Here is a 14131-nt window from a genome sequence, read left to right on the forward strand (position 1 = left end):
GTACAATCTACCCATTAGTTATGGTAATTGGTAAACAGCGTGAAGAATAATGCTGTAATAGATTTTGCCCATCATTTAACCCGTAATAAAAGTTGTTAGAAATTAAACCGTTTATGTCTATATCAAAATGGTGTGATACAAAAAAAAAAGTTATGACTTACGGCTATGAACATGAGGAGGGCAGCTCCACACGGTTTGCCTGTATGGGACCCTGAAATTCCTGATGGCAGCCCTGTCTGCGGTGACACCAACAGTCAGACCCCCACCCCTGATATTTATCCGCAATTCTGTGGATAGGAGATACGTCTTTGCAATGAGACAATCCCTTTGGCTGCACAGAAAGATTCCTTGTTACCCTCATCTTATTTTTTTCGGGTGTGATCGGATATTAAAACTGAACTAGACAAAGGGATTCATGGCTTAAATCAGAATACCCTTTGCATGAAAATTGGACTTCATATAATATATCACAATCTTTCTAACAAAGCTAGAAGTAGCCCTGTACCTCACATGGATGAAAAGCTCCCCCATTCATTGCTCCAACCAGATTTCTTTCAAGCTGACCGTTCAGGGGGTGAGTCCTGTAACCTTCACAGCTTCTAACAGAAAATAATGGTGGCAGTTGAAGGATGGAACAGAGCATGTATGTCCACCTCAGCAAGGTGGACAGAGAGAGATGAGGAAAAGAACAGCAGGTGGCACTATACAGATACATTTAATTGAAAAGTCAGCAGCTTTTATAAATATTTAGCTACATGCAGTTACATTAGTATTCAGATCCTGGTGCTGGTTTCGCAGAATATTGAATGTTTTTCATAGGACAATCCCTTTAATAAATGTTTTACTTATTTTTAGAATTTAGAATTTGTATAACATGTAACTTGGAATTCTTTCTATTTTAGTTAATACGATTATTTGTTTTGTGGTTTATGCTTTAAAGGGGTTCTGCAGTTTGTTTAAACTGATGATCTATCCCCTGGATAGATCATCAGCATCTGATCGGTGGGGGTCAGACACCCAGAACCCCCGCCGATCAGCTGTTTTAAGAAGGCAGTAGCGCCGCGGCCTTCTCACTGTTTACCGCTGGCCCAGTGACGTCACGACTAGTATCAATGGCCTGGGTGGGGCTAAGCTCCATTCAAGTGAACAGAGCTTAGCCCCCCCTAGGCCATTGATACTAGTCGTGACATCACTGGGCCTGCGGTAAACAGTGAGAGGCGCTACTGCCTTCTCAAACAGCTGATCGGTGTCGGACCCCCGCCGATCAGAGGCTGATGATCTATCCAGAGGATAGATCATCAGTTTAAACAAACTGCAGAACCCCTTTAAGCAATCGTTCCTTACTCACATGAAGGCTTTCTCACACAGTTCCTTCCTTTGTCTCTTCCCTGGTGTTCTAACACTAATAGGTGGATCGTATGTCCTTTCCATGTGGGTGTTCTCGAGATGGCTGCAGTAATATAGCTGGCAGGATAGAATTTAACCCTATACGTGTACGGACCCATTATCTACACACTATCATGAAACTTGAGCTGGAAAATAAGCGCCAGCATCCACGACCTCAACCCCTTGAAGAGGAGCATCCTCATGCCTCTCTCGCTGTCCATCCTCACCATGAGACACAGGACTTCCATGAATTCATTGCTGAAAACTATCACTTGGAAAACGAAGCCGCTGTCAGACACCTGCAAAGTGCAGAGGAGCGCCAGAGGCTCTTGGATGAGGGTGATGAGGCTTCTAGTCTCAGTCTGGACTCCAGCGTGGAGTCTCTAGATGTTTGTCTTTTGGAGACTCCTATGTCATTGCCACCGTCCACTTGCCATTCCTCCATCAATCCAGTTTTGTTGTCTTCTAGCTCTTCTGTCCTCTGTTATACTGATGAGGACTCTGGGAGACCAGCCACACCACCGGAGTACACTGATGGAAGTGTGGTGTCCATTTATAATCGCAATGCAACAGGATTAGACACAGGGTCAGGCGTGATCGAATCTGTTCACTCTGAGGCCACTAAGCTAAGTGGCTCTGTAAAGGTTAACACTGAGACTTGCACTATAATTACCCCCTGCTCTAAAGAGGTGGACCCGGCCTCCGAGCCTGGGGGCAATTCCTCTGACTTGGCATCTCAGACTAATGGGCAACTAGACACCTGCATAAGTGAAGGGGGCAAGCTGCGAGAAGAAACTGAGAGCCAAACCTCTTGGTCAGGCCAGCCTTTTCCTGCAGAGAGTAACTTGACCGCCTGACACTTTTGGCAAACATTTTGCACACGCCGCTCCCAACTTACCCCTCCACTTATAACCCCATTACTCCCTTGTCTTACTACCCTGTGCACACCTATGAAAGAAATCTATTTATACAGGCTTCGTCCTCCTTTATTAAGGTCCATTTTTGTTATTAAGAGGAAAAAAATCACTCAATTTTCAAGACAAAAAAAGACCCAAGCCCTTTTTTGTTTTCTGCTGCAAGAGTGACTATGACTTTTATAAGTAACTCGGCAACATTTTCTCCAAGCCAACAGAAGACTTCTGCATTCATGGCCTTGAATAGATTTGGGGTGACGTACTATTTGGCTGGTATTTTATCTTTTTATTTTTTGCAATATTTTCTCAATCGTTTCTCACCAAGTCACTTTAGGTACATCAGGCCTGGTTGCCAAACTATTAGCTATTATGGCCCACAAATTGTGGTCAGCTACTTTGCTCCTGATTTTCAGGATTTGATCTGATCTATCCTTGAGCCCTTAGTTGTCCTATAGACGGCCTATCTATAATAATTGGAGCCTAATGTGTAACTAAAGCAAACCCATCCAGGTAGTATGGTGCTATTGAGTAGGGTTAGAGTGAAAGCTCAAGAGTTTGGAGGGCTGAGCTGCCTTTTTTGTCTTTTTTTATTTTATTTTTTCGTGTGTCTTTTAAAATTTCAAGCCCCAGTGCAGACGCACTTTAAATTTAAGACAAGTCTTTAAAACAGGTCTAACCTACAGGACTCTCCTCTACTTTATGAAGCTGCTAATCTTTCCACCTGGACAATGTGAGGGGGGACAGTTGTACTTCTTGTGCTCTTTAACGTGCTCGTCATTTATCCATATGGATTCACAGTATCTATTTCAAGCAGTGACCCCATTCACTAAGGGGTTAGTGCCTATGTGTAAACAAGCAGTATGTATACAGTCCTTTTTTTAAAAAAAATTAGGTTTTTACATTGAATTATTGTGTTTTAAATTATGAAATGGATTCAGAATATTTATTTCCAGGTATTAACGATCAACCTGTTTGTTTTATCTTTGGCAAAAGTATAAAAGAAAGTAGACGCTGCAGTGGTTTTATTGCGCCGCAGATGGCGGTCCTTGCAGTAGTCCGACATAGCTTTATTGGCGGAATCAAAGAGCTGACATTATAACATCCATCTGATCTAACAGGTTGGTTGAAAACTGGCTAATAAAATGTTGCCACCTACAGCTAGGATGGTGCAGATTTTGGTCTTAGTGTGTTTCTTTTAGCCTAAAAAGTTAAATTTGTGACATTTTAGCCTACTGTAAAAATTTCCCCTGTAAATGATCTTGCTAAGAACTTAATGCATTCTAAAATCTACGACTGCACTGAGGCGATGCTGGGGTGCTAATCAAACTTTCGTGAATTGCAATACAAGGCAAAAAAAATAAATGTAACTGACCCTAAAGAGTTATCGGTCACAAATTTAAAAAAAAATGCTATCCCTTTTAGTTTTTTATTTATGGTTTTATTATAGATTATACATTGTATCAGCTAGTGGCTGTGATCTCCATGACATACATTGTCCTATGCCGGTAGATGTGTCAGACCTCACCCCTTTTATGTAATCTCCCATTACCTACACAGGCAGTCACTTGTCAGATGCACACTGCCATGCTCCTACTAAACTTCCCCAGGGTAGGATTTGTGGATGTTGGGTTTGAAGGATTTGGTTATTTCCATTGTAGCAAATTAGCTCACACCAGCTAAAAACACGGAAATCAGACATAATATCGGACATGACAGTCTCTTTCTAATAAAACTATGACCAGCACCTCACATGGATCCAGTAATCTCCCCATTCATTGCTCCAATTGTTCCACTAGATTTTTTTTTCCGGCTGGCAGCGCAGGGGGAGTGTCCTTTCTGCTGTAGCTCTTTCCTTGTAACTGCCACCGCTTCTAACAGGCTGGCTGGTGACAGTTGAATATTTAAACTGAGCGTGTGCGACCACCTCAGTAAGATGGACAAGAAAAAAGGAAAAGAACAAACAGCAGGTGGCGCTGTACAGATTCCTTTTATGCAATAGCTTAGTGACTATACTAAATTTCTAATTACATGTCATTACAAAAATCTTCAGATCTAGGTGCTGGTTTGAAAAATGTAGAATATTTTACATAGCACGACCCCCTTAAGAAACGTAGGTGCTGTATGTCAAGCTAATGTGTCTGTGGTTACAACTTCTATTCCATAATGTTTTAAGGATGTTGAAGGATGCGTATTTCATCGTCACATCTGGAGCTATACGTACGCTATACAATTACCGTGTTTTAGGCATCATTAGCCGTCCCCGCTAAATTAAGGGACCCACTGATACTGATACTAAAGAGTGGTTTTCTTGTTGCACAGAGGAAGGAGAGCTTGACGTATTCCCTTGCTTCTGCTTTGTGGTATTGTGAATTAAAGGAACCCTGCTGGGAGAACTTATACACAGGGTTTGAGGGGGTGGTGCTGGAGTTTTCTCTGTGAACCTCAGTGTCATGCCCCGCCTTGTCACAACCTGCATTAGGCTTAGCGCCTGGAGTGTTCCTTTAATGATGTTCAGCTACTACATGGAATCTCCATGGCGTGCTCCATGCCCATACTTGAACAATCTTTGCACTCTACACACAAGGTTGTTTTAAAGCCATTCGTTGTGTGTTGCATCATTGGCTATGATTATGGTGGTTCTCTGGCCAGGTTTCCCATAGGGAATGGCGGCTTCCATTGGCAAGGAAGGTCTTTGCCAAGGTTGCGAAATAGAGACCGTCACAAATAGACCATGAAACAGAAGTGTCACAATTACTCAGTGCAAAATGTATTTAACATTGAGAGGATTAGACAAGAAAATAATTTCAACCTCAGATTAGCTTTCTAATGTATTCTGGGAAAGGTTTCTGGAAAGCTTAATTGCGGCTTTCGAAGACGCCTATTTAAATTTTTTATTCATTGTGTGTGGGAGGCAAGACAGATGAGGACCTTACAGTGAAAGCAAATGAAAATGTCCTCCATCGAGTCTACTTCTAGTACAAGGTGACATTCGTACCTCGGCTTCAGCCACATCTTACTATGGCTGCCGTTCACAAGCCATTATTTCCCTTGCATTTGTAATTCCCAGTTTTGGGTGGTGTGGTTATATTCCATGCATATAGATATTGGTAGGTTTCCTGGACTTGGACTAGAGGAGAGCTGTCCTGAAGCAGAGGAGACGTAGCTATGCCTGTATTATCAGGCTCTCTATATCTGTCTAATACAGTAATACAACCAGCAGATTCCTCTTGCTGTAATCTCAATGAGAAATTACCTCCAAGCGGCTGACCTAGAGGAGAAGTCTCTAACCTGGGGCTCTCCAGCTGTTAGGGAACTATAATGGCATCTGCACAGATGTTGGGCAGATTATCGGGAACGAACGTACTAATGAACAAGCAACATACTCGTTCATCGTGTCAAGCTATCTTTGGTGCGGACACCTCAATCATCGTTTCTGGGCAGCAGATCGTGCTGTGTGAACAGGGATCTGCTGCGGAGAAACAAATTTGTATGAGGTCTCCTTACAATGGAGGGAATCACTTAATGTAAAATGCCTCCACTGAACACTTCCTTCCCGATAATTGTCGGCACAGTGTAAATGCGCCTGAACACTCTCAGGGCATGCTAGGGATTGTAGTTCTGCAACAGCTGGAGTGCCACAGTTTGGGGATTATGGCTCCAGATGACCTTCTGGTGGCCTCAGGTTCTGAAACAATGCCCCAACAGAGCCCATGATGTAGAGAGTGCCTTTCCAAGCTTAGCAGTGGATGACTTGATTCGGTTAAGGAAGTTCTGGAAGTTTTCATAACCTATGAACGCCTACTGATAAGTGCGGTGTGTACAATGCTATATTGTATAGCTTTACTGTACCTTGGTTTGGCACTGGTCTACTTGAAAGCATCCATCATCCCCTATCAGGGGTTGTAGTATATATTTTTTGGCAAAGTCTGCAGTGCTCAAAATTGCTGGAACCCATTATAAGCTAATTTGCTGGGACTACAAGGATACCCACACATGGGTGCAGGTCAACATGCAGAAGAGCCACACGAATTTCTGTGTATTTCTGCACCCAAACGGCAACATAAGCAGCAATTTCTAACCGGTTGTGCCGCGGATCTCACCCTTCACTAGAAAAGGGTAAAATCCACAGCTAAAACTACAAACCTAATTGATGACATGCTGCAGATTTCGAATTTCTACAATTTCCCTCCCAATCCTGTACTACACTGCATTTTGTTCTGCACGTATTCTGCCACTTGTGCAGGTACCCTAATGTGAACAAGGCCTTTAAAGGCGTTGTATCATCTTGGAAATTGGGGACATATCACTAGGATATGTCCACAGTGTTTGATAGATGTGGGTCCTGAGAATGGAGCCTGCAAAATGCGCATGCTCAGCCGCCCTCCACTCATTTCTATGGGACTGCCACTCGGCTGTTTTCTGACGTCCTATTAAAATGAATGAGAAGCGCACCACTCAAGCGCGGCCACTGCTCCATTCACTTCTATAATAGTAATATTATTTATATAGCGCCAGCATATTCCGCAGCGCTTTACAATTCAGAGGGTTCATGTACAAAACAAAAGACGTCCTAACGTAACTGGCTGATATACAACTGAAACACTAGGAATTAAGAGCTTACAATTTTTGGGTGCTTACAGAAATAGCTGAGCCAGCGCTCGGCTATTTTTTGGGCACTCCCATAGAAATTAATGGAGGGCACACGTTCATGCAACCTTCTGCACTTTGCAGGCTCCATTCTAAGGATCGGTGCGGGTCCCAGAGGTGGGACCTGCACCTATCACATTGGGGGCATATCCTAGCAATATACCCCCAATGTCCAAGATGATACAACCCCTTTAAAGACTAGAAAAAGGGTCTATTTTTTCCCCGCTTTCATTACAGCTCATCCCTAATCCCATTAACCATTTTAAAAGGTTCCTGAATGGTTATGAATAAGGTGAAATGAAACACGGTCGTAATGTGCTGTACTATGTATACCCCGGGGGCTTATGTAGAACTACTTCCATAAACATGGCCATGAATAGGCAGATGAATCGCCAGCACTCCAGAGTGGATTGGGTAAAATTGCACTGCTTTATGGTAGACATAGATCATAGGCCAACCTCTCCATAAAAACACTGCTTTGAATCATGAGTAAGACTATTTAGATCGACACACGGAAGCTGTATTTTTATGGACAAGATGTTTTATGTCTGCAATAAAGTGATTTATAAGAATAGCGTGGTGAGCTCTGTGGAGCAGCGAGATGATGGAAAAGTAGTACTGTACTGACCAGCGGACGACTGCACCACCTGTAAACGATCTAGGGGGCAGGACCCATGTCAGCTCTGCTTCATTTTTGTATAATGGATGCAGTTATATTGTTCATGGCTGACGATTCATCTTAGTATAATAGCGTTCTCAGACTGCCTTGCACCTAGCGGCGCGGTGAGTGGACAGATTTCTCATAGTATCTTGTGTGCTTGCTTTGCTTAATTAATACCCGGCCTTCCCCTTCAGTAAAAGCAATGATTATGTAGGCTGTTGTACAGTAACAGCTCAGCATTCCCAGTACTGGAACTGGTTTGTAATGGAAGTTCATGACTAAAGTTAGATGATTCAGCTCCACGTCACACATGGAAGGAGGTGTTAAAATGCAGAGCTGCAATGAACGGTGAACCGGCAGTCAGGAAGTCCTCCTATACGAGTCTCTGTACTACGTTTATGGTGTTATTGCCTTGAAACAAAGGCAGCTTGTACCCCATTTCATTAGAATTCAGCTCAGCTTCGTCTGTCTAGCAGATCAGTTACAAAAATTTCCAAGCTGCCCAGAAAACCACCAATTGCAGCGTTGATTTTCAATCTGCAACATCTCAATTTAGGATCTCCACCACAGATCTCAGTCTTTGCAATTCATTGGGTGAAATTCGTGGCAAATCCACCTGTGTGATCAGCTAGAAACCGAACACGTGCCCGATTGAGATCACTAGTCTAGTGTTTACTAGTAGTCTATCCACTCATTTCAGATGATGTACACAGCAGCGAGTAAAATGAAACTGTGTTCACAGAATGAAGAATTTGTGTCTACAGTCGCTTATCAGTTTTATACTCTGGCCAGCCGAGAAGAGGGAATGAACACCTTGAGAATGCATGATTTGATGGCTAGATGGTTACTGAGTGCTGAATGGGAAGCTCCTAGGCACTATGCTGTGCCTCAACACATCTGAGAATTCTCTCGGAACAAAATATGAAATTAATGTTTTAGTTTTGCTAAAAGGGATTGTATATTATATCCTTAAATTTGCACCCAAAATCTTAATATTACTTCATTAGAGATGCACTTGTATTAAACGCTATAAAATAAATAAATTCATAAATGGAGAGTTTCTGGCACAGAATCAGTCTCCTTCTCCCTCTGGCAGGTGACAATATAGTCCCAGCCTCTTCAAAGACTCTGCTCCTCCCCTGACTAGCAAGTCATAGCTTTTTTTTTTTTTTTTTATCTGCTGCTCTGCATTGACCAGAGGATCTCTATGCAGAGACCTGGCTTTGGGGAGAGTCACTACACTTGATCTTAGCCAAAAGGCAGAGAAGTGATGGGGGAGAGTCACTGAGTATGTGTCCACCATCACTCAGCAGATGGACATGCACATGACTATGCACGTTGAACACCAGGTGGTGTCATACTATGTAAGTAAACATTTTCACAGCATGTAGTGGCAAATATTGGCAATTTTTTTATGATCTAAGAATCATCAAATTAACAGCTATTTAACAAGTTCTAAATTATCATTTCTTTTCTTTTAAAGGGTTTGTCCAAGTTGTGAAAAAAAATAATAATATAGAAGTGTAAATCTGATGGGCAGCAATATATAACTGAGCTAAGCAAGTTTTAGGTAAAATAAAAATATATATATATATATATATTTCCTCATTTCCCTGGTTCTCTTCTGGCTCTTTGTTTACCAGCAATAACAACAATATCTGCCCCTCCCCCTGCTCTGCAAAGGGAGTGAATACAAGTGCTGCCCTGAGTGACATGCCTGGGAGACTCAGCAGCATGTTGTATAAATCCCAGCTGTACAATGACACTGCTGATACACACAGGATCTTCCCCCTACCTGTTCTTGTGCAGAACTCCTCTAGTCTGTGAGCTCCTGTGCCCAGCATTTGTCTCCTCACTGCCTGCAGCTACTCAGTAAAGCCTTCAGCCCTGAGTCTGTGCAGCTGAAGGGGTTAAGAATCCAGGGAGAGAGCAGACAGTAAAGGGGGGCGTGGCCAGCACAGTGACTTCTCATGTACAGACACATATCTGCTCTCTGAGGCTTGTGCACAAATCATCATCAGAGCAGGGAGAGAAGCTGACATCACAGGTCATGTGACCCTCAGTGAAATCCAAGAAACCAGCAACTGGAGATAAAGTAAGTGAATTGTAAAGTCCTTTCATTTACTTAGTTAGAAACATACAAAGAACAAAATATAACTGACAACCCCTTTAAGCCTGAGAGCAGATTGGGGAATGGGCGCACTGGCTTTAGAGTGGAGAGCAAACTGCTTTATGGGAAATCTACAATGGACAAAATGTATATGCAAAATAAATTAATTTTACCTGGCTTGAGTTTGATAACCTAAAAAAACTCAACTCGTGGTTTGCAGAGACCAGGCTTTCCTTTTACGACGGCCACATGTCCTTGCTGTGTAGGTAACAGATTTGACATGCAGGATTGAGCTATAAAGGTTAGTAAGAACGCTGCTTGTTAGTTTTCTAAGTACAGTGCTACAGTGTAGAATAGTGCTATAAATGTAGTGATTTTATTTATTTTAGACTTTTTTATAGTCATCAAGCAAAAAATGTGTGACATGTACCCCACTAATCGTTTAAAGGGAATGTGTCATCAGAAAGACCGATTTTTTTTTTTTAAATGGCATTTTTATGTTAAACACATTTTATTACAAATAATTTCTGGTGGTTATTTTTAATTTTCCATGCCAATATTTAAACAAAAAACATAAAAATCAGCAGTTTTAGCACTGGTCACTAAGCCTAATAATAGGTGCCACTTCTTAGTCTGTACAGATCACTTTACCGCAGTTATCTGCTTATCTGTCATTCTAATCCTGCCTGTAATGATATCACCTATGTGTATAGATAAGGTTACTTTCACACTAGCGTTTTTTGCGGATCCGTTACAATAATACAACCGCATGCATCCGTCATGAACGGTTGTATTATGTCTTATATAGCCATGACTGATCTGTCATGAACACCATTGGAGGTCAATGGGGGACGGATCCGTTTTCTATTGTGTCTGAGAAAATGGATTCGTCCTGACACACAATGTAAGTCAAAGGGGAGGGATCTGTTTTCTCTGACACAATAGATGTCTTGCTCCGCACCACATGGCGGACAGAAAAACACTGCTTGCAGCGTTATTCTGTCTGCGACGGGGAGGCAATCGAACGGAATGCCTTTTAGTGCATTCCGCTTCGTTCAGTTTTGTCCCCATTGACAATGAATGGGGACAAAACTGAAGCGTTTTCTTCCGCTATTGAGACCCTAAAGCTAGTGTGAATGTAGCCTAAGACAGGACCCACCGTTCACAATAGCCAATTGTTAGAGCGTATCTCTTCTTTCCTTGTACAATGAGCTCTGCACAGGTCACAGAGCATGCCCAGAAAACTCTCCCATAGAAGTCAATAGGGTCCCCTCCAGATCATTAGGTCTATGGCCCATGGGGCTGCCGTAAAGCGATTCTCTAAATGCTGTTAAGAACAGCTCAGGCAAGATGGCCGCCTCCATAATCGTGATCAAGAAATAGAATAAAAATTTTGAAAATAAAATTAGATTACAAAAAAAAAATGTATGGCTAGGTTTTAACTGGTAGATAAAAATGTGGGTGGCATATTCCGTTTACTAAAGGTATGTATGAGGGTTGTATGTTTTACATGAGTATAAAGTGGGATCAATGATCCCTATGCCTGGGCAATATTCTGCTCCTGTAAATTGGGTGACGTGGCACAACCCTAGGACCACCACAGAGGATAATTTAGTTGTGAGCTGTTTGATAACCAATAAATCTTCAAATGTAGTCAGTTCTGTATATCCCAGGCTACCACAGCAGCGGGTGAGGTCAGGTTGGGACCTCTAAAGGGTTTTAATTTCAGTTTTTTTCCTGAGACAAAAATGTTTTAGGAATGAAAGGTAACACATGGGTCACTTTGTTGTAAAACAGCCTTACAGAAAGTGTTGATGTTGCCCATAGCAACCAAAATCCCCCCCCCCCCCCCCCCCCCCTTGTGCAACAATGGAACTGGTTGCTGTTGGCAACAAGCACACTGATTTGATGCAAAGTAAATGACAAAGTGTAGTCCTACAGCAATACTTCACCAGCACCTCACAAATTAAGGGCAGGACAGCGTCCCACCTATAACTCTTCATTGGGCTCAATACGCTAGGGTGCTACTTACCTTCTGTTTGGTTGTGCTATTGTTCTTGGTGCCATTTTTCACCATTACCGTGGCCTGGCAGAATTGTACTTGGCTGTAACCCATCGTCACCTTCCTCATCTCTTATATTTGGTTAATAGGACTGAGTTAACCTATTTTGAGTGTTACATAAGTTGACTATTATATAAGTTCATATATACAATTTCACTAAACAGTAGGAAAGTCATCATTAGACTAGATTTACTATGCTTCACAGATGACAATCTAATAAATGAGTAAACTGTGCCCAAATCAATATGGTTTCCACCAGAGATGACCTCTAAGGCTAGACGCATACGAGTGAGTTCAATGGATGAAACCCGCAGCACGTGTCAGTCTAACCTCCGCTCCTCGGACTGGATCGCACAGCATCACAATGATTTATAATGCTGTGTGACCCTGAGAGTCCTGGAATCTATTGAAATGCCGACATAATACTGCCAGTGTAATCCAGATTCCAGGACTCTCAGGATCACACAGCATTATAAATCACTGTAATGCTGTGCGATCCTGAGTGTCTTGGAATCTATTGAATTACTGGTGTGGGTGTAATGCAACTGGTTCCAGGACTCTCAGGATCACACAGCATTATAAATCATTGTAATGTTGTGTGGTCCTAGCAGAGGACAGAACGGGACCTCTCACTGACGTATGCTGCGAGTTTCACGCACTGAATTTGCTCATGTGTGTCTGGCCTACAGAAGGCATCATATATTTGTTTTCTGGAATTGGAAAAAGTCCACCCTGATGAATTCCTTGGGTCAAATCAAGCCTCCAGTGTGGACTTGCCTACCTGTGCAGGGTCTTGGCTGTATGTGATGCAGTGCGCCTGACTTATACTTGAAATAGCTGTTACTAAAGTTAACTTCATGGGGTAGATTTATTAAAACTGTTGTAAAGTAGAACTGGCTTAGTTGCCAATAGCAACCAATCAGATTCCGCCTTTCATTTTTCACAGCCTCTTTAGAAAATAAAAGGTCGAATCTTATTGGTTGCTATGGCAAACTAAGTCAGTTCTACACCAGTTTGATAAATCTCCCCCTATTTCTTTTATCAAAGAAATGAGTAAAACAACGAAGTCCTAGTAAATGACTGATATGCTGCTAGGGCAGCGTGCAAGAATCTTAAGATACTGTATAGTGTACTGTATGATCGTATACTTGGAAAATCCATCCATATTTTTACATGACCACACTCCGGTTCTTACCAATCGGTGCTGCGAGCTCGAACCAGAATGGCAGTGTGGTCGGAAGTGTACCAACTCTGGGGGAAGATTTACTGTCAAAGAAAACTAATTTAGTTGCCCATAGCAACCAATCAGATTCAGCTTTTCATTTTCCAAAGGAGCTCTGAAATATGAAAGGTGAAATCTGATTGGATGCTATGGGCAACTAAGTCAGCTTTGATAAATCTCCCCATAGAATTTAAAAAATCCATTATGTAGTTAGGGTGTTATTGATTTTTGGTTCCTCTAAATCTTTGTCACTGATCTTGCGGTTAGGTCACTGTCACGCAGAGGTATTTTGGTGAGTATTTGCAGGCCAAAGCCAGGAGTGGTTCCAGAATATGAAAGGGGGGGGTGCAAACCTTTCCATGATAATTTTTCTCTAGACGTTCCTGATTTTGGTTTACAAACACTGACCTAAATACCGACCATGTGAAAGTGTCCTCAGTAGGAGTATTCCGATGTGATCGGGCACGTCCCATAGCGCCACCTTGTGGAAGACATTAAAAGCGTTTAACGTTAAAAAAATAATCACTGTTTACATGATGTCACAATGATTTCACTATGTAGTGTTCGCTTGATCTATTCCCAGTCTCTTCTCGTGTAACTCAATCTTCATTTCTCTAATCCGCTTCCTTTTTCTGAATCTGTACACAAATTTATCATTTCAGTGTAAAATCCAAAGCTTGCCATGTTTCCTCCCCCACCCCGCGCATTCTCACTTGCATTTCTAGGATTTCTGAATTGTGACAATTCTGTATTTAAGAGAATATTTAAATGTACAAATAAATAAAATTATGATCAAACCCTTGTGACTGTCTGACTGTACTTACATTTAGTCATTCTGATTTAGCCATGCAGGTAGATAGGCCTCATGCACATGACCATATGTATTTTGCACTCTGCAAAACACGGATCCGCAAAAATTACAGATGACGTCCGTGTGCATTCTGTATTTTGCGGAACAGCTGGTCCCTAATAGAACAGTCCTATCCTTGTCAGTTATGTGGACAATAATAGGACATACGGAAACGGAATGCACACGGATTGATTGATCTTTTTGCGGTGCAGAGGCACGGAACGGAACCCCAAAAAGCATTCTGTAGTGTTCTGTTCCGTGCTTCCGTTCCGCATCTCC

At 42.1% G+C, this 14131-nt stretch overlaps 1 protein-coding gene across 1 annotated transcript in view; it reads left to right on the top strand.

Moving 5' to 3' along the window:
• Positions 1-9345, top strand: part of CSRNP2 (cysteine and serine rich nuclear protein 2) — a 54893-nt gene extending 45548 nt beyond the window's left edge. The window contains exon 5 of the mRNA XM_040425924.1: positions 1410-9345. Within this exon, the coding sequence (XP_040281858.1) occupies positions 1410-2243 (834 nt within the window). The 3' untranslated portion in view covers positions 2244-9345. The remainder of the gene's footprint in view (positions 1-1409) is intronic.
• The last annotated feature ends 4786 nt before the right edge of the window (positions 9346-14131 follow it).

The sequence above is a fragment of the Bufo bufo genome, chromosome 3 (assembly GCF_905171765.1).
Source record: "Bufo bufo chromosome 3, aBufBuf1.1, whole genome shotgun sequence".
Classification (NCBI taxonomy): domain Eukaryota; kingdom Metazoa; phylum Chordata; class Amphibia; order Anura; family Bufonidae; genus Bufo; species Bufo bufo.